The 27170-nt window shown below is 38.7% G+C and overlaps 1 protein-coding gene across 2 annotated transcripts; it reads right to left on the bottom strand.

Moving 5' to 3' along the window:
- LOC134331320 (F-box only protein 15-like) lies at window positions 1–17773 on the bottom strand. Of its 2 annotated transcripts, XM_063012673.1 has the most exons (9): window positions 17481–17773; window positions 13559–13663; window positions 12949–13179; window positions 10999–11196; window positions 10055–10181; window positions 9871–9953; window positions 8946–9091; window positions 5614–5747; window positions 1–694 (listed from the first exon to the last, which is right to left on the bottom strand). In XM_063012673.1, the coding sequence occupies exons 1-9, from the start codon at window positions 17570–17572 to the stop codon at window positions 413–415; spliced, it is 1398 nt and encodes a 465-aa protein (XP_062868743.1). In that variant the 5' UTR covers window positions 17573–17773; the 3' UTR covers window positions 1–412. The 2 variants fall into 2 exon arrangements, with proteins under 2 accessions (XP_062868743.1, XP_062868744.1); XM_063012674.1 differs by lacking the exon at window positions 10999–11196.
- Between the last annotated feature and the right edge of the window lie 9397 nt (window positions 17774–27170).

The following is a 27170-nucleotide window of genomic DNA, read 5'->3' as shown; positions in this document are numbered from 1 at the left end:
TTTCGTGAGCTAGCATGTTTTACTGCTGTGCCTTCCATACATACCACATTCTGCAGTGTATTAAATAAGTTGTGATAATTACTGTCTCACTTTTGTGAGATTGAAAAAAGGCTAAAAACATAAATAAACATTAGACATAAATGACTCTTTATCATTCTAACATTAAAATGTGACAAAGTAAACAAGTAGGATTTTTCAATCTCAAAACTCGAGATCTAAAACCTAAAGCATCCCTTATAACAACACAGAAAACACTGACTTACACCCCATTCCTCCCATAAATAATATGTTTATGCAAATCATATAAAACCAAATCATTGTTAGAAGCCTTAAAAAGAGAAAAAAACTGTGCTAACAAATTAGGAAAGTCTGAATCTCGAACTTGCAGTGTTGAAATGTATAATTATTTGAACTATGTAACATCGGTGCGAATTCTCCTGTAATGAGCGTTTACTCTGGTCAGCCGGATCCAGATGTGCAGGCCGTCCAGGAAATACAGCTGCAAGTCCTGCATCCACATCAGTTTCACCCGAACCTTTCCATCATCATCATCGTATCTCAGCACAAATTGCTCCTCATCGTGGCTTTCAGATGTCACATGAGAAAACGGCAGAACCAGGCCAGCAGGCGAGCTGATGCACCACACAGGCCTCTGAGCCTCATCCAGCACAGACACAGTCATCATGCAGCAGTTCTGCCCAGAAAAACAAAAACAATTTACAGTTCAGCTTGAAAGTATGTTTGCCCTGGCAGGCTTGGGATTACCAGGGTATCTGCAGGTATTGGGAAATTAAATTTAAGACTTTTTAATACCACTCTGAGACAAAAATTAAGACCACTGTCACAGTAACAAAGCAGCAAAAAGCACACATCAACATTATGTTTACAGGCTTCATTGTAAGCATGCGAGTGCTGTATTTTCTGTTTAACCAATATTTAATTATTTAAACTTAAATGAACAGTTTTGTATAAACCAAAACCATTTATACTTATATTTTTGTATAAACCAGAACCGTCTGTACACTGAAAACGGGGTCTCAATTTTCTAAAATTTTTCAAATACATACACTACATTGCCAAAAGTATTAACTCCAAGCACCTTGGCATGCTGACTGCTTTTACAAACATTAGTGAAAGAATGGGTCGCTCTCAGGAGCTCAGTGAATTCCAGCGTGGTACCGTGATAGGATGCCACCTGTGCAACAAGTCCAGTCATGAAATTTCCTCAGTACTAAATATTCCACAGTCAACTGTCAGTGGTATAACAAAGTGGGATTGGGAACGACAGCAACTTGGGCCCCGAAGTGGTAGACCACATAAAGTTACAGAGCGGGGTTGCCAAGTGCTGAGGCGACTGCATAAAAGTCTCGAACGCTCTGCTGTATAACTTGTAGCCAAACTGGGCTTACATTTCAAGCTTAAAAACCCAATTAGAAACACAAAAATAATTAAATTGCAGCATTTAGGGCAAGTTTGCATTTAAAAAAAGACGTTCTCTGACTTCACTCGATTTCTCCGCTCGGGAATAATCTGTCCTGTTACATGTTAGCATAATTAAACAAGTTTATTTCTTAATTATTTGTCATTATACTAAGAGCACTGCTTATTTTCTGCATGTTCTATCTGTAGCTCTGTTACGGCTCTCTCTCTCTCTCTCTCTCTCTCTCTCTCTCTGTGTGTGTGTGTGTGCGCGTGTCTCTCGCTCGCTCTTTATTATGACTCTCATTATGACTGATTGATTCCCTCTACTGATGTGAAGCTGAATGGGTGGATTACAGTCGATAAGAATTGCGCAAAACTAAAAAATACACATAGCGGCTCCCAGAGGCGCGACTCGGTTCATTTCGTTCATTTTAAAGAGCCGTTCAATAGAATCTAATCGTTCGCGAACGACCCATCACCACTGTCTCTTCGGGGGACGGGTCACACATGAAAACAGACTGGCAGATCGCAGTCACACACACTAGCTGTCTGTCGCAAACACGCTCCTTGAGCCAACTATATTTTACGTGAACAATGGGAGCCGACTCCCATCCAAGAGCCTTTACTTTCTTTATTTCCTTTTGTAACTTAAAACAAGGCAGAATGTTAGGGTGATCTTCTCCACGGCACGGGCAGGCACTCCACAGGCAGAAGTGGTAAAATTGAAGAGCCGTTTTGGAGCAGAAAGAGCCGGCTCTTCTCGGTGAGCTGAGCCAAATGGCTCACCAAAAAGAGCCGGAATTCGCATCACTCTTACACACAGGCGCAAGCAAGGCGCAGGCGGAGCAGTTTTCATTTCAGGCTTTGCGACTTTTTTATTTCTCTAATAAGCGAACTATTCGGTCAGATAGCTATTTGTAGTGAAAGAAATACTGTTACGATTTCAAGCATTTTCAAGCACTTTACCCAAAATTCCAGCACTTTTCAAACCTGGAAAATATGACATGAAAATTCAAGCATTTTCAAGGATTTCAAGCACCCGTACGAACCCTGTTATTAAATTTACACTTTACCATGCCAGCAGTGGCGTTTAGCAAGTAATGAGCGTAAGGTTACCTCAAATTAGCGCCCCTCGGAACCATTAACCCTTCTGTCGTGTTCGGGTCAAATCTGACCGATTTACAACTTAAAACACTCATAAATATTGTGTTTTACATCTGATTGCCTCAAGGCCTCATGATATCCTCCACAATATGCACTTGAACATATAAAAGTGATGATCACCTCTTTCATTGAATTTTGAGTGTTTTAGTCAGCCTTGTGACACCTGTGGTGTTCCCGGTCAAAAGTGACCGCCATAGGAAATGAATGGGTATCCAGACTATATTTATCCATCAGACAGAAAACATCCCCATACACACCACCCAAACTCACTCACCCACCCACCCACCCACTCACCCACCCACCCACCCACTCACCCACCCACTCACCCACTCACACACACATTTCAGACTGAACAATGTCTTTTGCGTGTACACATCTCTTTCCCGCGCTTATGTGCCGATCCTCCCACGTGAACCAACTTCCGGATGAAACAATGTATCATATCTTGACCAGACTAAACAGGTGTCTGTTATGTGAACCCATCTCTTTCCCGCGCTTATGTGTCCATCCCCCACGTGAACCACACGTTAACCACACCTTCCAGACTAATCAATGTATCATCTTCACACAGACCCCATATATATAGATTGATGTTTGCCTTGCACTCATTTTACTCTGAGCACAATGAGTAGGCGACTGACCAAGCGGTTATCTGTGGAAGAGGTTCTGGTCCAGGTTTTTGGACATGATGAAGAGGGCACTGAAATTGAACCAGAGATAGAGGAGGATGTCTCGGAAGTGGAAGACAACACAGATTTAGATCCAAACTTTGAGGAGACTGACCAGTCAGATGGAGAGGGAGAGGCACCTGAAGAACAGGCACCTGAGGAGAGATTCCAGTCCAAGAGTGGACACTTGCTCTGGTCTTCATCCCCCCAGGACAGAGGAAGTAGAGCGAGAGTGGAAAACATCATAAAGATGACTCCAGGGCCAACACGGTATGCGACATCTCGTGTGGATGACATCAAGTCCAGCTTCCAACTCTTTTTACCAGAGTCCATTGAGGGAATTATACTGGAGATGACAAACCTGGAGGGGAAGCGTGTGTTTGGGGACACCTGGAGAGAAATCGACCTGGTAGACCTCCAAGCCTACTTCGGTCTGTTGATTTTAGCAGGAGTATATCGCTCAAACAATGAGGCTACAAAAAGTCTGTGGGATGCAGAGTCTGGCAGGCCTATATTCCGGGCAACTATGTCCTTACAACAGTTTCATGTCCTTTCAAGAATTATTCGATTTGATAACAGAGATACACGACCCGTCCGCTGGCGAAATGACAAACTGGCTGCCATCAGGAAAATTTGGGACAGGTGGGTGGAGCGCCTACCACTTATGTACAATCCAGGCCCTGAGGTGACGGTTGATGAGCGCCTGGTTCCTTTCAGAGGTCGCTGTTCCTTCAAGGTGTACATTCCAAGCAAACCAGGGAAATATGGAATAAAGATCTGGGCAGCATGTGACGCCAGGAGCAGCTATGCCTGGAATATGCAGGTATACATGGGGAAAACCAGTACTGGAAGGGCCGAAAAAAACCAGGGTATGCGTGTTGTGCTGGACATGACAACCGGTCTCCAAGGGCATAATATCACATGTGACAACTTCTTCACATCATATGCAAGGAAAAGCCTTGGTGACTCCTCTTATTCAACGGCGTCAGCACATTCCCCGCACACCAGCCTCTGCCAGTCTGGTTAGGAGTGTGCAAGCCCCAGCCCCAGCCGCTGCCCTGGCTGCTCTCCCCCAACAAGGACATGGGCAGAAAAGGAAGCGCTGTGAGCTCTGTGCCCCTAGAGACAACAAAACAAGCCTGAGATGCTGCAAATGTGATGCCTATGTTTGCAAGGCCCACTCTGACCTGAGTGTCACATGCCACACATGTGCATGAATTCGCATGCACACACACACACACACACACACACACACACACACACACACACGACTTCATGTACATTACATGTTCATTTTGTATTTTCACTGCAGTTATTTTATGTCTAATTCTATAAATTCATGTTAAACACTACTTTGAGACATTGATCACAGCTAAAGAATGTTGAATAAAAATTTGGTGGTGAAAAATGGTTTTTGTGCTAATTTAAGAGCAGTTAAAACAGACCGGTCAATTTTGACCGGGAACACTAAAGTAAGGGGCGGGAGGTGAACATGACAGAAGGGTTAAGACTGCCGTTGGTTCCGCTTAGTTCAGTCCGCCGTTTAAACAGTTAAACAATTTGCAAACAAAATCTGGAAATTACGAGATACAATCCGCGAAAATAAAACCTAAATTATATTTACACTCTGTGGCATTTTTAAGACCAGTGGCAGATCCGCGGACACCCTGAATTACAATCATTACAATGATTGCAACTGGTTTAACTGAATGACTGAAACCCAATTCATTGTCAATTCACTTTTCTTAAAATCTGCTGGGTCAAAAATACAGCAAATAAGATAAATTTGATGAAATATTACATTCTACCATGTACCTTTGTGGCATGACCTGTTAATTTCTCAAATATAGTATAGTGATTTTTCTGTGCCCATATAAACTGGGCTACAACAATGGTCTCTTGCCAATACCCAACTTATGTGGTCAACTTATGCTGCTTCAAGGGGCTGCCATGATACAATAAAGCCCATTCAATAACGAGTTAGCCAAATAGAATACATTTCATACCTGGTAGTGTTCAATTAGCTACGTTTATTTACTATGTTTACTTGGTGAACTGGTTTACCTGAGTAAACAAGAGGGCAATTACTTGTGTTGGCTAACTGTAAAATGCTTGGTTAGATTTAAATGAATAAAAAAAGGCCCAAGTCCTTCAAGAAGTTCCCCTTTTCACTCCTAAGTTCACAGAAAATTATAAATACTATTTTGAAATAACACCTTCCAAATTAAAACTGCATACTTTTATTTGGCTTTAAAATAGCGTAATAGTGTAAACAATTAATGTAAATAACAAACAATGTAATTCTTGTTTAAAATGTTATAATTAAAAATAACTATAATGTTGAACTATTATCTGTTACCTTGATGTCTCCCTCTAGACCCTCGGCCTTCCAGGGCAAACTGATCTCGCCTGAGACGGGAGTGTGGTTTGGCCATGGAGACATGTTGTAAACGTTTGAAGGTCTGAAATGTACATATTCACGATGGTCCTCCACTGGTGAGGACAAAAGAAAAACAAAAAAAATTACTATGGTGTACAAATAATAAGGACACAGCATAGTTGAGTCTCCAATCACAAACGCTACTACATTAGCAGTCATTAATGAAGCAGGAAGTACTAAAGACTACATGTTTCTACCATATTCCAATTCATCCCAAAGGGCTCTACTAGGCCAGTGGAGTTCCTCCATACCAAACTTGTCTTTATGGACCTGAAAGGTCAATAATGCAAAGCTGTCACTGTTAGGCCCTTGATTAAGGCCCTTAACCCTCATCTACTTGAAATGTTTTTTAGCTGAATGGTAAGTCGCTAAATGTCTAAATGTAATTCTAAAGAGCAATTCATCCAAAATGGGACCCCAGGGCATAACAGGGTCATGTTTTTGGGATCAGTATAGCAATAAAATACTTAACAAAGCACTATACAGGTCCTTCTCAAAAAATTAGCATATTGTGATAAAGTTCATTATTTTCCATAATGTAATGATAAAAATTTAACTTTCATATATTTTAGATTCATTGCACACCAACTGAAATATTTCAGGTCTTTTATTGTTTTAATACTGATGATTTTGGCATACAGCTCATGAAAACCCAAAATTCCTATCTCAAAAAATTAGCATATCATGAAAAGGTTCTCTAAACGAGCTATTAACCTAATCATCTGAATCAACGAATTAACTCTAAACACCTGCAAAAGATTCCTGAGGCTTTTAAAAACTCCCAGCCTGGTTCATTACTCAAAACTGCAATCATGGGTAAGACTGCCGACCTGACTGCTGTCCAGAAGGCCATCATTGACACCCTCAAGCAAGAGGGTAAGACACAGAAAGAAATTTCTGAACGAATAGGCTGTTCCCAGAGTGCTGTATCAAGGCACCTCAGTGGGAAGTCTGTGGGAAGGAAAAAGTGTGGCAGAAAACGCTGCACAACGAGAAGAGGTGACCGGACCCTGAGGAAGATTGTGGAGAAGGGCCGATTCCAGACCTTGGGGGACCTGCGGAAGCAGTGGACTGAGTCTGGAGTAGAAACATCCAGAGCCACCGTGCACAGGCGTGTGCAGGAAATGGGCTACAGGTGCCGCATTCCCCAGGTCAAGCCACTTTTGAACCAGAAACAGCGGCAGAAGCGCCTGACCTGGGCTACAGAGAAGCAGCACTGGACTGTTGCTCAGTGGTCCAAAGTACTGTTTTCGGAAATCAAGGTGCCAGAGTCTGGAGGAAGACTGGGGAGAAGGAAATGCCAAAATGCCTGAAGTCCAGTGTCAAGTACCCACAGTCAGTGATGGTCTGGGGTGCCATGTCAGCTGCTGGTGTTGGTCCACTGTGTTTTATCAAGGGCAGGGTCAATGCAGCTAGCTATCAGGAGATTTTGGAGCACTTCATGCTTCCATCTGCTGAAAAGCTTTATGGAGATGAAGATTTCATTTTTCAGCACGACCTGGCACCTGCTCACAGTGCCAAAACCACTGGTGAATGGTTTACTGACCATGGTATTACTGTGCTCAATTGGCCTGCCAACTCTCCTGACCTGAACCCCATAGAGAATCTGTGGGATATTGTGAAGAGAAAGTTGAGAGACACAAGACCCAACACTCTGGATGAGCTTAAGGCCGCTATCGAAGCATCCTGGGCCTCCATAACACCTCAGCAGTGCCACAGGCTGATTGCCTCCATGCCACGCCGCATTGAAGCAGTCATTTCTGCAAAAGGATTCCCGACCAAGTATTGAGTGCATAACTGAACATAATTATTTGAAGGTTGACTTTTTTTGTATTAAAAACACTTTTCTTTTATTGGTCGGATGAAATATGCTAATTTTTTGAGATAGGAATTTTGGGTTTTCATGAGCTGTATGCCAAAATCATCAGTATTAAAACAATAAAAGACCTGAAATATTTCAGTTGGTGTGCAATGAATCTAAAATATATGAAAGTTTAATTTTTATCATTACATTATGGAAAATAATGAACTTTATCACAATATGCTAATTTTTTTAGAAGGACCTGTATGTATTTAGCTGTAACACATACTTTTTCATGGCTGAGGTTAATGTCGTACACAGTAATAATACAACCCCAAATCAGAAGAAAGTTAGAACAGTATGGCAAATAAAAAAAACATTTTATTTCATTTTATTACTGTGCAGTAGGCCTGAAATGCAGGAATGGATGTATATTAACAAATGAAATATCCTGGGTTCATACTGTGTGCAATAAAATAAAAGCAAATGTGCGCACACACACACACACTTTATCTGCATTTTCCATACAGTCCAAATTTTCTTATAATTTAGTGTTTTAAAGAGCCATTAATAAAGGTTTTTGATTTTTTTTAGAAAGTAGGTGGCTAGATGACATTAGGATTCAAATTGACATAATTTTTATGAAAGTGTAAAGAAATTAAATACAAATAAATTAACTATATTCTTTACAAAAAAGAAAAGTTTGCACATTAACACAGAGACAAATTAGTGTTTTTATTCTGAATTAAACATAAGGGAAAAGAACGCTTAACACACAGCTGTTTAATGCAAAAGCCCACCAATGCAAAGCTTGAGATCTTTAGTTTAAATGTCAGCAGTGCTATTGACATGGCCAGGCATACAAACAAAACTGGTCTGCCTATAAACTACTATGTCTATACTTGCCATAAGGATGGAGTGTCAACATGGTTTTCTTGCCACTGCAAAAACATGACCGCAAGGTGTCTGCACTAATGATTCACAGAGATTTACTGATCTGTATGTGACACAACTCTGTGTGGGAACATGCCACTCAGCACAGCTTGGTACAAATGGCAGGAGAATTGCAAAAGTGAACTGTAAAAAGAAGTTTTGGAAGAATTAACTGGAAGGATAAAAAAGTGACAAGAGACTACTGCATGTGAGGGGGAGGGTCTAGTCTGCAGCTCTCCTCAGTCAGTATGCAACGGTGTAAGCTGCAAGGGAATTCTAATAAAGAATTGGAAATTACTTTTTGAAAGAAAAAAAACTAATAAAAGACAAAGGGGAAAATGCAGAAACACATACAGCCTAAACCAGATGTATTTGTTTATTTTTAATATTGTGCAAAATATTTGCAGAGACATGCCATATTACACCTGGACCCTGCAGAAGATGTGTTAATTTATACTTATTTTTACAATGTACAAGTAGTGTAGTAGTACTGATTGAAGAGGGTGATCAGTATTACCTATGGTACAAAGCACCGGTGAGTAACGGCAGTGCATGATCCGTCTAACTGAATTATCCAGCAGTATTAGAACAGAATAGCCATGAAAACTGTCTTCTGGGATAAATTCATTGTACATTGGGATGATCTCTGCTGTTCTGTACGGGCTAAAAAGAAACAGAAACCCACAAAAAGTAAGTAACTAGGAATGCAATTAATTCTACATGTACATACAAAAAGGAACCACTACACCTTTGCTCATAACTTTGAAAGAATTTTGAAAATTGATCAACATTTGCTACTATTGCAGTGTCACATCATGATGACTTATGCAGACGATTGGCTAAGTACAGTTTCCTTAGAAATCTGACGTGTTATTCGATGGGTCTGAGGTTTGTCCTCTTGGCTAAGCACCAGTTCTTGAACTTACGCTATGCTGTAACTACGCGCTTTGAAATAATGTCATTTGTTGACTGATTGGGCAGTCAAATTGCTACTGCCTGGTCAAAGCACCAGTACAAGCAGTAGAGAAATACAAAAAGCATGGCTTATTTTACTGTGGGGCTTACAAATGTTACTGCTGTCTATTACAAAGAAGTGCCTGGACACGTGTAGGAGGAGACAGCCAGCAGGGGGGTTGTGCATGCAGCAAAGGCAGCGAATGCAACTGGGAATTGACTTTTCTAAACTGGGGAGAAAACACGAAACTGCTGAAAATTTTCTGCCGTATTTTTCATTTATTTATCTCTAGATCACATCATTGCCTACAGCAATCTGAGGCAAGTTTATAGCCAAGTTAAACCCATGTTGATATGAGGCACCCACACTACCTGCTGTACTGCCCTGTTTTGTCTGTTACATACTCAAAAACATATTCAAAGGCAGAAAAACACATGGTTAGTGTAACAGAGACAGAACACAAACACACATGATGACAGCACCGTACCAGAAAACTGTTCCGAGCAGACTTCTTTCCACTAGTTGGTGAAAGTGCAAGGTTGCCATTACAAAAGCAATCTTCCAAGTACCCTACAATGCACATGCAAAAAAACCACAAATAATGCATAATACATTTCGTCAGTTTGAAAAACACAAAGCCTTGTAAAAAAATCTAGTTATTTTCAACTTACCCTCCACAGTCCCACAGTGATCCCGTCATCAAACTGCAACAGATTCACCAAACAGTCTGCCCCAAAAAACTTCCACCTTTTATCACTGCACACCTTTATTTTACTAATCAGAGAGCGCCAACGCGGCCTGAATGACAAATGAAAAAATGGCTGCCTGACCGATTACCATGTCATTTACATTTGCAGCATTTGACAATTTTACCCATAACTACTCAATTGTGACTGAATACAATTTACTGCTACCACTGAGCTACCTGCTACCACTGAGCCACTTACTTTCTCCTTTTACAAAACATCCCAACTTTTTTTGGAAATGAAAACTATTTAGTGTGGCAAATATGTAAAAATAATTTTTTTATATAAAAACAGAATAAAAATTTTTGAGTGGCCCAGCCCTGACTGATCCCAACAGAGATGTTGTAAGAAGACCTGAAACAAGAAGTTCATGCCAAATCAGTAGTGTGTCTGTATTAATGCGCTTCTACTCTAATTTTCAACTTACATTGAGGTACGACTCAAGTATGAGTCTGTCAGGCCAGCAGTCTGGTCAGGCATTTAACAGATACAATTGGCCATGTCAAAGAGAAGGAAGGTAAAATGGGAAAACACCTATTTGCTGCTGCAACAGCAGCTCCTACTGTCTGGTCAAGATGCTGGCACATGCAGCAGAAAAATACAACAGAGTAGTGTTGTTCGTTGTGTGCGTTAAGACCAGCGGTTTCACACGTATTGTGCCTGCTAGAGGTCACCAGAGTACACAGGGAAATTGAGGATATTCAAACTGGGGGCCAGTTATTACTGCCATATGTATAAAATGCTGTGAGCATCTGAATTCAATGAGAAAAGTGAAGAAATTATGTCTCTGATTATTAAGGAGGTGCATCTAATTAATATAAGGTGGCAATTACTGTATAGTGTTATGACTAAATGATGTGCTTAATCACTTGTAGGATGAAGTAGATGCAGATGGACAGACAACTCCATGGATCTGTAAGGTTAAAACCTGGCGGATGTAGGGCCACACGCCAGTGTTCCAGCACACAGTGACGGAGGAGTCCGAGAAAAAAGCCCAATTTTGCTGACACACTCTCTGCTGTCCATCCTTATGGGTCAGTGTGATTTCCCAACCAACACGAAGATTTCTGCACCACAAAAACTGTATGAGGTGTCTTACAAAAACATAGGTAGAGGTACCCTGTATGACCAAAAGTATGTGGACATGTCTCCTGGTGTTTTAGCCACACCCACTGCTAGCAGGTGAATAAAATCAAGGATATAAATTACAAAACCCCTTTCCAGAAAAGTTGGAAAACTTGGCAAATGTTAAAAACTTGTGTTTTCACAGACAAACCTAATTGTGTTTTGTAAATATTAAAACAATAAAATGTAATGTCTGCAACACACTCAAAAAAGTTGGGACAGAGGCAAAATAAGACTATACAAGTAATACTGCTCTGGAAGGTTCCACAATTAGCAGTTTAACTGGAAACAAATGAGTTGGAGCATCCACCAAGGAGCAAAAATGGGTCATGGTTCACCACTTTGTGCCAAACTTTGTGAAAGAATTGCACAAGATGGCAAATACTAGGTCTTTCACCATCTACAGTTCAAAGTATTATGAAAAAGGTTCAACAAGTCAGCCGGTGCATAATAGCCAAGGGCTGGAAACCGCTGCTCAGTGAACGTGAGCTTTTTGAGAAACATTCATGCTACTGTAATAAACATGGGTTTCGGAGTACTTTGAAAAATTACTGTCACTGAACACAGTCTGCTGCCGCATCGAGTAATGCAACCTGAAACTGTATTCTGCAAAGAGAAAGCCATATATGATTTTTTTTGGCGGAAATGCTGGCAAGTTGTCTGAGTCCGAAGTCATCCGAGAGAAACCGAAAAACAGTGGACAAGTGTTCTGTGGACAGAGGATTCAGCTTGTTTTTAGAAAAATGGACACAAGATTCTGTGCCAACGATAAAGACCATCCAGACAAAACAGTGCAAAAAACCAAAAATGCAAAAACCAGCATCTGTGATAGCATGGGAGTGAATCAGTGCCCACATCATGGGTTATTTGCATATTTGTGAAGGTACCATTCATGCAGAGGCTTATATTGGTATCTTGTAAAAAAAATTGCAAAAATTAGTGACTTAAATTCCCAGTATAATTAAAAGTAAAGAGGTAAACATGTCTTTGCCCCAGCTTTTTCTAAAGGTGTTGCAGGCATTAATTTATATATTTGTTTATATTTAACAAATAGAATTACCTTTGTCATTGAAAACACTGGCAATCTTTTCTTTGTCCTTTTTTTATATAAAATAATGGTTTAAGTGAATTAACAAACTACAGATTTAGTTTTTATTGTATTTTTTAGAAAGTGTCTCAACTTTTCTGGAAATAGGGTTTGTAAATTATAGCTATAATTTGTGGAACTTTGGAAAGCTAGTTTCCTGTTTCAGCATGACTATACAAACATCAAGGTCCATTAGGATATAGTTTGATAAATATCATGTGGAGGAACTTCACTAGCCTGCACAGAGCTCTGACATCAACCCCATCTGAACACCTTTGGGGATAAAGTGGAACATTAATTACAGCCAGGTCTTTTGGTTCAACATCAGCAATTGAACTCACAAGTGCTCTTTTGACTGAATAGCAAGAAATATATACAGAGCTTGTGGAAACCAAAGTCTGTTATAGCCACAAATTAATCAGATAGTTTAAAATGGTCATGGTAAATGTTCACATACCTTTGGCCACATATTAGTTATAATCTTTTAGCTACATTATATAATTATTTATAATCTTTTAGCAATTAGCAACATTAGCATCATAGCTTTAATTAAAAAAAACTACATTGAAGAACTGTGATAAAGTGAGATCTATGAGAAAGATCCGACCTGAGGACCTGCTCGGTTTGTTGAGGCATGCCTGTGTATGGGTTGATGTGCGTCAACTCTTTCTTCCAGTCCATGTCCTTATGGAAGCCCATGTTGCTGAACAGTAGCTTCTTCCAGTACACTGCTGGCATGTCCTGCTCCTGTGTACTCACAGTTTTCTCCATCACACCAAGCTTTAGTCTCCATTTCTTTTTTGCAGCTTCATAAACGAACAAGTCATACCAAGTTGCACTGCAAAAACAAATCCATCTAAATGAGGACACCAGTTATGGGAAGTTATGCTTGGTATAAAACCTTGATACTGTTGTTGCTCCTTTACCCTGACTTGAATTTTACAGAACTGTAAATGTGAAAAATATCTGCAGACCGAAAGTCGTTTATAAAAACACCACAAGTTAAAGAGCTGATCAAGAAATAGAAGTTTTGAAGTTAAGCATTTAAATCTCAGTAGTACAACCAGCTTGGCATTCAACAGACACAACTGTCTGTGTCTGAGAAAGGGAAGGTCAGACAGGATTAGGTTGTTTGGTCAAGGCACCGACACAAGAAGCAGAGGAACACAAAGGGCATTGTGTGACTATTTATTATATGATCTTAAACCAGCACCTACTTATCGTTGGCCAACTCATTAAACTGCCGATTCACAAAGCCAACACAGAAGAGAGACTCCACATCCAAATAGGAGAAGATCTTCAGGATGATCTCAGGGGGTAATCTGGTGGAAGATGATATTACAGTACATTTAGCTATAAGGTTATAACAGTTTTTAAATTTCATTTTTTCTATTTAAATTTTTGCAATTATTTTCTTTCTGTGATTGGAATTCATATATTCATATGCCCGTCATTTCAGTTCTACAATTTCAGTAAAAGTAACCAAGTACGCTTAAACATACAAGAAATTTGTGCATTTTGCAGTAGTATAAAAACACATAATTTTACCACACACTGTCACGCACACACAGTCATACCTGTAAAGTTTACATGTTGTCTGAAGCACTGAGTGCAGCAACTGAAAGATCAAGTGTTGTGTGTGATACTATATGTTTCTATATGATACTAATTTGTAAACCTGTTTATGAGCATGAGAGCATGTTGGAACAGGCATTTTGTGGACTGACCTCCCAATTCCTCATTATTAATTAAGATTGACTATAGCTGGTGACTTCTCTGTGAACATACACCGATCAGGCATAACATTATGACCACCTCCTTGTTTCTACACTCACTGTCCATTTTATCAGCTCCACTTACCAAATAGAAGCACTTTGTAGTTCTACAATTACTGACTGTAGTCCAGTAGTAGTTTTTCTACATACTTTTTTAGCCTGCTTTCACCCTTTTCTTCAATGGTCAGGACCCCCACAGAGCAGGTATTATTTGGGTGGTGGATAATTCTCAGCACTGCAGTGACATTGACATGGTGGTGGTGTGTTAGTGTGTGTTGTGCTGGTATGAGTGGATCAGACACAAAAGCCCTGCTGGAGTTTTTAAATACCATGTCCTCTTACTGTCCACTCTATTAGACACTCCTACCTAGAGACGATCGCTCATCTATTGCTGCTGTTTAAGTTGATCCTCTGGACCTTCATTAGTGGTCACAGGATGCTGTCCACAGGGTGCTGTTGGCTGGATATTTTTGGTTGGTGGACTATATAGTGGACTATTCAGTCCAGCAGTGACAGTGCGGTGTTTAAAAACTCCATCGGCATTACTGTGTCTTATCCACTCATACCAGCACAACACACATTAACACACCACCACCATGTCATTGTCACTGCAGTCCTGAGAATGAAAAAATTAAAATGGTGTGAGTTCAAACAGGTGATATCAGTAGACAACTGTAATAATGATTTGGACCAAAAGCAGTATCCACAAAAACCTACGTCTTTCAGAAGCAAATATGGCAGAGGATCTTGTTTGTCAACAAATATGTGAGAAAATTATTTAACACTATCACTATACTACTCAAAGAAAGATTGGAAGGGATTTGCAAATTCATTTCTCTTTAGTGCATAACATCATTAAACAATTCAAGGAATCTGCAGGAATTACAGTGTGTAATTACAGTGGGCAAGGACACAAGCCTAAGGTGAACACCCATGATCTCAGATCCCTAAGATGGCACTGCATCAAGAACCATTATTCATCAATAGATGATAAAACCACAGGGATTACTTTGGCAAAAATTGGTCAAGCACCACAATACAGAGTTACATTCACAAATGTTACTTAAAACTTATTAAAGTTGAAGACTTCTGTTAACCATGTGCAGAAGCAATGTTCTTTGGGTTTGGAAGTAGATAAAACATGTATTGTGGTCAGATGATTTAATAATTCAGATCTATTTTGAAAGAAATTAAGCCCGTGTGCTCAAAAGCAAAGGTGAAAAGGACCATCCAGACTGTTATCAGAAATAATAATAACCACGATCTGTCGTGGAATGGGGTTGTATCAGTGTCCTTGGCAAAGATAATTTACACTTATGTGATGGCAGCATTAATGCAGAAATGCTGCCTTTTTCAGAAACATTTGTGCATTTTCCATGCTGCACACAAGGATGGCATGGATGCAGAAGAAGAGGGCATGGGTACTACACTGGCCTGCCTGCAGTTGCGACTTGTCCTCACTAGAGAACGTGTGGAAAATTTTGAAACAAAAAAAACGACAGACATCTCTGTACTGTTGCACACCTTAAGACGTCCTCTGTGCCAAAACATCTTTTAAGTGTTGTGAAAAGGAATGAGGACATTACAGTGGTAAATGCTTTACCATCCCAACGTTTTTGTAATGTGTTGCAGGTCTGAAATGCAGAAATGTATATTAACAAAGGAAATAAAATGAACCATACAAAAAATTTAATATGTTGGGTTAACACTGTGCAATAAAATGAAAGTCAAAGTAAATGTATAAAATGTTTTATTTGCATTTTCTTTACTGTCCCACCTTTTTTGATTTGGGTTTTACTTTTTCAATCATAAACACTATTGAGAAAGTCTAAGGTGCCAGTTACGTGAATTATAAAACATTCTTTGTCATCAAATTATTAACTTGGCATTTATATGTCTAAAGTTTTAATTTAAATGTCTTAAGTCTAAAGAAAAAAACAGTTACATGAAAAAGATGTCATGCTATGTGTGAGGTACATTATGATTACTTGCCTCTTAAAGTAATTATCTTGGCAGAGAGGGGCATTGTCAGATTTGGAGGAGGATGGAGGATGGGAAAAGAAAGGTGGTGGTGGTGGAGAAAAAATGGGTTTGCAGCTATTACCTCTACATCTAAGCAAAACAAAGAAATATCAGTATATGGCCATTATATTTTAATAAAAAATCAATTAATGGAAAACAAACATTTTTGTTTAAATCTAAACACCCAGCTGTAGTGTGAACAATATTTCTGAAAGATTTCATTCCACAAAAACATGTTTAGTCAAAACCAGTCATTAGCTAAAGTGGTGCAGCAGTCAAGTTTTAGTTGCCACTATCTCAAGTTTTATTCTCAGCGGTGACACCAGCCTGGCTATGTGCTTAACAGACACAACTGATTATGTCTGAAGGAGTAAAGACCAGATGGAGAATCACCCCAGACACAAGACGTGCAGGAATAAGGAGGTAGTAGCTCCTTGTAAAAAAACAGTACTCCTTGTAAAAACAGCTGCTGGCTGGTGTAAAGTAAGGCGTGTGTTAACCAGGGGCTTTTCTTGACCAGCAAAAGTGTTAAGCAACTAGCACAGGTCGCCAAAGTGAAAAATTTAAAAATTAGGCACAAACCTTATTGACATTACAATGAAACTACTTGACATTACAATGAAAAGACCCCCAGCAGCATGGTGGCACGGCTCCAGGGTAATGGGAAATGGGTTTGATCATCACCAAAGAGTAAGTAAAACATTGCCCTGAAATGTATTCATGCTTTTGCTCTGACCAAGTGCAACCCTGATCAGGGTAAAGAGGTTAATGCAGGGGAGTAAATACATTAATAAATATTAATATGCTTGTATTGCACCTTTAATCCATTAATTTAACCTGAGAGTGGCATCTATTTCTTTAGTTGCACCTACTTTTCCCCTTTGCTGATGCTGATAAGACACTTTTAAAATTCAATGCCATGATGTTTGAGATTGATTAATTTGAAACATCAAATTATTCTTAGTTTTGTTTCTGATGCACCTAACATAACATAACAGAGTTCTCTGGAACTCTGTTAGTTGCATTGTGTGGCTTTTACTATCTGACATCAGGTTAGGTCGGAAATCTTTTATAGCGGATGCATTTTCTTAACTGTAACCAACAGCCTCCTAACTGTAATCTACAACCAACACCTGTACAGCTTTTGTCCACCACCAGTAGTTGCACAGTTACTGAAATCTAAGAGCTAAGAAACAAGGAAAGGTGGACAACATTTAATAACTGTACACCTACAATGTGGAACCATATGATGATAAATATGTGATCTTTACACTACCAAGCCAACTAATGCCATATTGGTGTTGGTAACAGAAACTACCACCTGCTGAAATCCTGTACACACCTTCTCTTTTTGGTCCTTCCATGTCTACCAGGCTGAGCCCTTTCCAACCCCTCCTTCAGACTCAGTAGAAATTGACCTCGTCCACCTGACATTACGATGAAAAAAGTCTTATTTCCTTAATTAAGCGGAGAAAAACAATAATTCAGTTTCTTCAGAGAGCTGCAACACTTTACCAAAGTACAACAATTAAACTACAATCCAGCAACTAAACTACAATCCAACTCTAGTACAAACAATTTAACACGCGCGCGTAAAACACTGCCTGCGTTGTCCTAAATCACACGGTTTTTACTAGTAAGCAGGGATGGACTGGCCATCGGGAGGGTCGGGAGTTTTCCCGGTGGGCCGCTCTGTATGTGGGCCGCTGAGGGAGTGAAAAATAAATTCTGTTTTAAATATTCCTGAATAATAATCCTGAAGTATGCATTGGCCCGCCACAGTATTCTCACTGCATATCCATTGGCCAATCACAGAAATGTCCCTCCCCCAGGATAAACCGTAATCACAACCACTAGTTCAAAAAATACATAGTAAATGAGTGCGAGTTGGAGAAAGGGTCGAAAAAGCGTAAAGGAAGTGCAGAAAAAGCTGCAAACAGATGCAGAAAAGTGCAGGAAACTGGACAAACTGTTTGGCAGTGAGGAACTACAGCATAGCCAAAGAGCTTCGTTAGTAACGTCGTTTAAGAAGAGACTGGGCCCATCTCAAATATCGCCTATGCCCTACTTAGGGTACTTCCTAACAGTACAAAACATTTCTTTTAACAGTCACTGAATGATTAATAAGTAGTTATCTAAGCTACTGTTAGATACCAGGGGCTTTAAACCAGCCGTTTTAAGGACTATTTTTTGTTTGTGAAAGTTCTATTATGTCATGTTCAACATAGTGCACTACATAGGGCGGTGGATATAATTTGAGATGGTACCATTAGTCTCTGCAAGTAAACACTATCTTGAAATTTTAGAGTGATTATGTGCATAGCTCACATGGTTAATTTCACTTGTGAACATATTAAAGCAGACCTGGGCATTGTACGGCCCAACATCCCCAACCGGCCCGCATGAGGTTCGTGGCAATTAAAAATTAGACGTAAATAAATGTACATCAAACATGCAATATAACAGAATTGATTTTGACGGGAGCGCCGTGGCTTTAAATATCCGTTTCGTTTTACGTGTGTGAGAGTGAGAGTGTATCAGCGTCACCGTAATGCGAACACAACTGAGTGTGACTGACGGTCGAGTTTTTAACAAGACGTGAACTTCTGAAGTATTTATTTACTGAAGTCAGGTGTAAAGCTGTTTAACGATCACAATGTAGGCTTTAAATCGCTGTTATGGTACTAAACTGAGAAATACAAGAACATGAACGATGCAGAGCGTCACACCTGAAGCTTCTCTAACTAAACTGCACAAGCAACAAGAACTTTTTATAAAGTTTAACATCCAGAACTGAAGCAGTCGGGACCAGCTCTGTGATTTTAATAAGAATATCCAACAATAACAAAGGACTGAAAAATAAATGAGGTAATTAGACTCAAAACAAAATAGTGTAAAGTTTAAAAACCTGCACATTTTGTTCACATTTGTTTTTTTTTTGCATTTGTTTGTTTAAATAGTAAAATAATGTTGATGTTTTACTCTGCCTACTTCTAATTGTCTGATTGTAACATCTAAACATTAACAGCTTATTAGAACTGCACAATTTACTGCTTTTAATAAAGAGTGGGCAGTTGTAGGCTAGTTCTTAAGGTACTGGACTAGTAACCAGAAGGTCGCTTGTTCAAGTCCCACCACCGCCAGGTTGCTGCTGGTCCTTAACCCTCAATTGCTCAGACTGTATACTGTAACTTTATTGTAAGTCACTTTGGATCAAGGCGTCTGCTAAATGCTGAAAATGTAAATAAAAAGATAAAATTAATATTGAGCAGAATTAAGTTCACCTTATTGGTCCGGCCCTCCACAACAGTCCCAGTTGCTTATGTGGCCCCTTCGAAAATTTAATTGCCCACCCCTGTATTAAAGTATTTACACATGCTATTTATTTCTTTGCTAATCGGAGCAATGCGCTAATTTGGAACAAACGTGAATCACGTGTGAATAAAAGTGTGAAAAAAGCATATTTACCAGTGTTAAAGGTTTAAATACATCCAATAGAATAAGAAAACTATACATCCAATAGTTAAGAAACTGTAAATTTTAAGAAATATTGTAGAATTTGTATTCTATATGTAAATATATACATATAGAAGGGTATGACATGTGTATATGTATGTGTATGAAGGGTATGATAAGGGTATGATATATAGGGGGTGATATGTGTGGCACGACTTGCTTGTAGTGGGCTGGTCAAGAAAAAAGTCCAGGGCTGGATTTTGTTCCCAGTCCAGCCCTGCTAGTAAGTGCACTATTTAAACAGTTTCGAATGTTTTATTGTAAAATATTTTGATACAAATAAAATCTCACTACGCTCTGTAGAAAGTAAGGATTAAAATTAAGCCTTGGGCACTCAAACACTGCTGCATAATGCCCTCTGTAGGGAATAGGGAGTATGGTGTGATTTGGCACAGGATCAGGGCGGAGCCTCTTCCACATAAGAATAACCTGATTAACGAACTGTTTAATTGAGTTAATTCTTTGTAAAACAATGAAAGACATCTGCAATAAATTTAAATTAAAATTTTAAATAAAAAAAAATTAAAATAAATTTTAATCAAAAAGTATCTCGTTTTCAACTGAACCTTCCACCCAGTGCAGGTGCCAGTTTGCCCCATGCTGCCCCATTTGACCACAACTGTCCTTTTTTTTAAAAACCAAAATATGATCAATCTAATGTAAAATATAAAAAACAAGGCATAGTCATTGACAATAAATGATGTTTTCCATGTAGCTTCAAGAAGCTTTTATTGAAATTAAAAACATAAACTTAACTGTGCCTTTTTTTATTTTTCCTGTAGCCAACTTGCCTTGGGAGCTAGCATGACTTTTGATAAACAAAATTGATAAGAAACTACTGAAACAGGTGAGGAGATCAGATGTCTACATGCATAACAGGTGCTAACTGGAAGTAACAAAGTTAAACCAGTCAAACCAAATCCAGCCCAACCGCAACTGCCCACTGAATGTTTGTGTTATTTAATTACTTTTGTGGCATTTCGCACACCTTTTTTTTAAAAGCAATTAACAGTTGTAAGAGAGTACAATTCAAGCAACTGTGGGTTAATGGCCTTGCTCAGGCTTAATGCTGCGATTTTCTGATCAACAGTCCAGTACCTTAATTGCTGACCCACCACTCCTCTGTATATGAGGTGGCAGGTTGGGTGCAATGTATTTATTATATGATTTATGTTTTTAAACATTTGTGTCTGGTTGTTCAAACTTCACACAGAAAGGATCCAAACCACTCCACCTGGGTATCAATACTGATTTTAGAGTTTAAATAAAGATTGACTGATTAGTTGAAATGACTGTTAGCATTCTATGATGTCATTACCTGAGTCTTAGATTGGCTACATTTCAAACTGATTGAGTTAAGTGCTGCTGCTGTAGGGGTCGCTTCTTCTACAAGTTTCTAGTTACACAGGTTAGACAGGCTAAATAAATAATTCCATGGCATTTAATCATCTAGTTTTTTGGGGGGTTTTAAAAAAATAATTTTAACATAAATCAGGATGAACTAAGTGTTTGAGATAAGGCACAGTGAAAAAATTATTCGTCCACCATGCTATTTATTAAACAGTTTACCCTGACTTTAACACATCAACTAAATAGCTAAGGCTATAACAAAAGGGAGGATGCAGTGTGCTAATGCACCAATGGGAATATGATTTCAAGCAGAGACACACCAGGCATGTTCCGCATGTCATGGGCTGCAACATGCCCAGGCAGCAATAGAAAATTCCAGCACATGTGAACACTGCATGTTTTACCACGAAAAGCACATCATGCCAAGCTAGTATGCCAGGTCAGAACCCCTTTTTATTGGTGCAGCAGGTAAAGCAGGTTGACATCAATTGTTAATTTCATTTTTGGAATGTAGGCAGTGATAATGGGTATAGCACTTAAATAGAAAGTGGTAACAACCGATGCATCACTATGTGGCTGGGGGCACAGGCACTATGGCAGATTAATAAACGGCACTTGGAGTTACTGTTTGTGTCCCTGTATATGTGTTACTTGTACCCATTAAGGGATCTATATGTGTGTGTGTGTGTGTGTGTGTGCGTGTGTGTATGTATGTGTGTGTGTTTAAGCAGTGGTGTGCAGAGAATTGTGAACTTTTTTAGTGTTCCATGGAGATTATAATATATTTCCTCTAGGACTTGATGTATAAGAATGAATTATTTAAGAAATATACTTGGCAGATATTGCTGCGTGCCATGTAGGAATTCGAGGTAAATAATAGGACAGCACTTCTTAGTGTGTTGGTTTATGAAAGTCTTTATTAAACCAATTTCCCCATTGTGAGATTCATCAGTGGTGCTGGGGAGCATTTTAGTGACACCTTTTGAACTGTTAGATCAGGTAGATCTAAAAGTTTTATTGTTTAAGGTAGTGCTTTTGTTAGTCCTGACCTCAGCAAAATACATAGGAGATACACACTATGTCTTTTCACAGTGCATTCATGCAATTTGCACCAAGGGGCTTTAAAGTGTTCCTAAAAACCAATCTCAGCATTTATTAAAAAATGCATAGCCTAGTCTCATATGGAACTTTTCATCCTCCACCATTTGCTTTAATAAAACAAGACCAATGACTGTAAATGTGTTTCCCTGTAGATGTGCAAGAACGAAGGATTTTAGAAAGAGCTATTAGCTCTTTGTTTCTTAGTCTTAGTCATATACAAGAAAGAGGATCATTAAAACTGTGCTTATCGCACTGTATAACAGAGGCAATTTATTTGACATACTCTGGCATGGACTTGACAACCCCTGCAGGTTTACAGGTACATTCCACAAGGGGAATGGCAACTTCATGGGCTCTATTTAAAGAAGTTCCAGTTCAGGATGTGTTTGCAGTGACGGGCTGGTCATTGCCAGGTTGCAACATACATTTGCCAGGTTTTATAAACTGGATGTAACAGTAGCACATACCAGTATTAAACAGAACCAGCCCTTAGATCCATAACAGGCTGGCAACAGGCATTTGAGACAGATCAAACACTGATGCTCAGTAAAAGAAACTATTTGGAATTTAGCCTAAGAATCAGACAGGATGTTTTGCAGCCATGCTACCTCTGGACTGGCTTTTGTGGATGTGGGAAACAGATAAGTTTGGTGAAGATTCCTTTTCCTCCATCACACAGTGAACCATCCCAACAGTGGTAACTGGTGACAGAGGTGAGGCTTGAACCAGTGACCTTTAGATCAATAATCCAGTACCTTAAGTGCTATGCAGCCAGTGTATTTCTTTAAGTCCTTGTTTTTGAACCGCATATGCGAATAATCATTTTTTTACTATTTCACGATATTAATGACACAACTATTATTGTACACAAATTAAAATAATGCCACTCTCTGGGTTTTACATGAGAAGGGTATTTGGTCAGTACCCTTGAGACAGACATGTTCTGACTTCTGATAAATGCAACTGAGCATCGCGAGTGTTGTTTGTTTGTTCTTGGGGACAAAAGTGATGCTTAGTGACACAGTGCTCCCTGTGACAAAGCTATAGCTGCGTCCGGAATCGCATACTTAGAGAGTACGTACTAGATTGGAGGAAGTATGTACTACTCTGCCGGTAAAAAAGTACATACTTCCAGTACAGAAGTATGCAGTATGCACACAACACTGCTACGCACTACATCCGCCATCTTTCCAACGTCAAGGGATGACGTGGGACGTGATGACGTAATATCACCATGGTTACAGACTCATTACAAACCCCACTTGCCAAACTTTTGGATATTTATATTTATTTGTTATTTATTCGTCTTTAAAATGTTTTATTTTATTTATCTTACTTACACTTGTAAACAGAGGACCGCTATCTTTCTTGTTTCTTATTACGCTTCGAACGCCTACGCAGCTCCAGTTGCATTATGGGATACATTAACGGACCGCAAGTGTGCATCGCTTGCATACTCAAACATGGCTGCCCAATAAGTAGGTCATCTGGGTACTTCTCGCGTACCTCTTTGTGTATACTGTGTATTCGGACATACTAACCGCTCTCGCGTACTCATTTCACGTACTATTGAGTATGGAAGTATGCCATTTCGGACGCAGCTTATTTGAAAATTTTTTTTTTTTGCCATGTCTTTCGCAAACCTCACCAGGGTTAGGTGATTACAAAGAAGAATGTATAAATAAATGAATAACCACACAAACTCACTTCTAAACGTTGTTTGTCCCTGGCATGGTGGCTCAGTGGGTAGCACTGTTGCCTCACAGTGTGAATGTCCTGGATTTGATTCCCAGGTGGAGTAGTTCTGTTTCTTACTATAGATGAATTTTGGGAGTGTCTCTCTTGGAATTTGTGCCAAATTATTGAAAAGAGCATTTGTGAGATCAAATGCTGATGTTGGACAAGAAGCCTGGTTTGTAATTCCAGCTCATCCACAGGGTATTTAGTTGGTGTATAGTCATGCTGAAATACTTTTTACATCTGATATATAGTATGCACGTAGACCACTAATATAGGACACAAAATCTATTTAGGATTAAGCACCCTAATTTATACTAGTGCACTAAATAAGAGTATAATCAATAACTGTGTGCTGCTGGTGGCTTCAGATGTTCCAGAAGAAACGTGGTAGACTGCAGCTGTCATCGACCACGGGTACTGTGCAGCTAGAGGGTGAAAATGGGGGAAAGATAAAATTGGGAGAGAAAAGTAAACCAAAAAAAAGAAAAAAGAAAAAAAAGAAGACAACTTAAATAAACTCAGTCCTAAATGTCTATGTAATAGGCATGTAAACCACTAAAATATAATGCAGAGACTATTAAACTAATGAGATGAAGTTCTGAGCTACTAAAAGTATTAGTACTAAGTAATTTAATTTAGTTATTTATTGAGTTTGAAGCTCTTCTCATGGCCATAAAATACTAGCAAAACAAAATTTACTTAGCAAAGCTAAATTTACTTTAGATTTTTAATATTTAAACTTGGCTAACTTTCTTTGTAATTTGCCCACAAGTGGATTTGTGGTGGGGTTGCAAACATTTTTACTTGTTATAATGGGTTCATTTGGGTGTAGGTGGTGAAGCAGTCTAATATGCTAGCTTATCACCTCGAAGAGTTCGAGCTCTTGAGTTTAAATCACTGTGCTACCAGTCTGGCCAGGTGCTTAACAGACACAATTGGTCATACATGAAAGAGGGCTGGTCACAAAGACTTTCCCATCACTGCTGCTGCAACAGTGATAGCTATAGCAACTCCTATTGTCTGGTTGTACACAACATATAAACAACCCACATTTGGAATTTGACATGCTGTAAAATATCTTAAATCAGTGCAGGCATTTAAGAGGACACACATTTGAATCTTTCTAGACACATTTATATCTGTCAATCATTCCCCCTTACATTTTGCAATAATTCTCATGCATTGAAGGAGAAGTGTAATATATAGAACATATTGTAGCAAGCGGCCAGCTCACTGTCAGGCGACCATCTTGGGTTCCCCCCAAAAAAGGGAAATTAAAAAGATATTAAAAATGTATTAATGTAAATATTTAATTGTTTAAGCTATTGACAAGACTTATAAAACAGTTTCTGTGCAAACTGGATTTATTATAAGTATAAGCAGTCAGGCCAATTGGAAATACTAAAACAGACAATGAATAAATTCATCAATTAATAAGCTTTCAGTTTATGCACTGTAAGCCCAGACTTTATATCTAATCAAACATTCTTAGTACAACATACATAAATTATTTAAGTTTTTTGAAATGCAGAGTACATTGTACTCATTTAAGTACACATGTAAATGTGCTAAAAGATTTAAGTTTACTAAACAAAAAAAATTACTTTTCTATCAGATTAACTTAAAAAAGTTAAGTTAAGGTAGTTAAACAGAAAAACGCCCCCATTTATGTGTAAGTCCACCTTTTTTCAGCTTGCTGTTGGTGAATCAGGCAAAAATGCTTTTCTTGTGTTCGGGAGCCATTTGTTTTAACTTTTGTAACCTGTTGTTGCAAATTACTTTTTACTTTTCATTTAAGGCTTTTTGCAAAAGTAAACTTGTCTTTCTCAAATGTCTTTTGTGAAGTGGAACCTTTGTTAAACTAAGTGGACGAACATTTTCTTCCTCATTATGCTATTTTTGAGTAGCATGTACACCAGTCTGATGGGGCTTTTTCATCTTCCGTCTAATTTTGGTAAGTGTTGTACTTTACTTAACAATTTTGTTTAAAATAAATGATCTTAATGTTGACACTAAATAAATAATCAAACAGCGCTGCTTTATTTGCCTTATTTAGGCTACATGCTAGCATGTTAGCATGCTAGCCTTCATACGAAGCAAAGAGTGTGCTGGTCTGCTTTATTTTAATCCTTAAATGAATGGTATTAATGTTGATATTAATACTTCTGTTTCTTGTTTCTTTGTTTTGTTTTAGAGAGCTGCCAGCCAAACGTTAAGAAATCAGCTTGCTGTGTGAAACTGAGTACAGGTTCATGGTTACTGTGAAGAGCTGTTTGTGTTTCATCAGAACTTTATATACAGTTTGTACAGGTTTTAAGATGTTTTCTTGACATTTACATTTTCAGCATTTAGCCGACGCTTTTATCCAAAGCGACTTACACAATGAGCAATTTAGGGTTAAGGGCCTTGCTCAGGGACCCAACAGTGATAACTTGGTGGTGGCGGGGCTTGAACCGGCAACCTTCTGTATACTAGTCCAGTACCTTAACCACTGAGCTATCACTGCCCCATGTATTTTAAGTAAATACTTCTGAAGTGAAATAAAGAAAAATAATTTTATAATTCTGTCTGTTTTTCTATAAACATTTGTAATTGATATTTAAAATGTAATTAACATGAAAACTAAGAAGAAATCAATATTTTTCTCCATTGAGCTCAAGATAATAAGTAGAATTATTGGGACAAGCAGTTGGTAAGTTTAATCAACTTGTGTTTTAGGTGTAATAACCTAATTTTTTAAGTTATGCTAACTCAAGTTTTCATTATACATTACTTAACCTTTTTAAGGCAACCGGTTTCCTCAAATTTTTTAAGTAGGGCTTACAGTGTGGAGAGAGATTTAATGTGATATGAGGACACCACTGGCTCAGTTGTTTTGTTTTTTGTTTTTAATAAATATGGTATGGAAGTTTAGTATATTACAAGTGCTAAGGACATATGTGACATACATTAATAAAGCAAAATGAGTTGTAATATATGGACAGTAATATAAAGTTAGTTTGTAGCTATACAATATTCTTAATAATCAGGAGTATCCACATACTTTTGGCCATATAGTGTAGCTTTATATACCTCAGCCTTGTCTTCTGCATGCCTAGTGTGGTTATTTAATGTAGCTGCTAATGTGCTATTGTCAGAGCTACTGTGAAGCTAGCAGATTTTTACGTGGCAAGGCAATTAATAGACACATAAAATAAGAGGAGCATTAGTGGGAACCCTATTCTGGATGTTATTAAACAGTCAGCATGTGACTCCATGGTGTGTCAGAGGTTAGTTTAAAGCTTTTACAGCACATAAACGAATAGCATTTGCCCTATTATCAGAT

This window comes from Trichomycterus rosablanca, chromosome 17 (assembly GCF_030014385.1).
Source record: "Trichomycterus rosablanca isolate fTriRos1 chromosome 17, fTriRos1.hap1, whole genome shotgun sequence".
NCBI lineage: Eukaryota > Metazoa > Chordata > Actinopteri > Siluriformes > Trichomycteridae > Trichomycterus > Trichomycterus rosablanca.
Note: the sequence above shows the minus strand (reverse complement) of the source record. Positions and strands in the feature narration are given on the sequence as shown.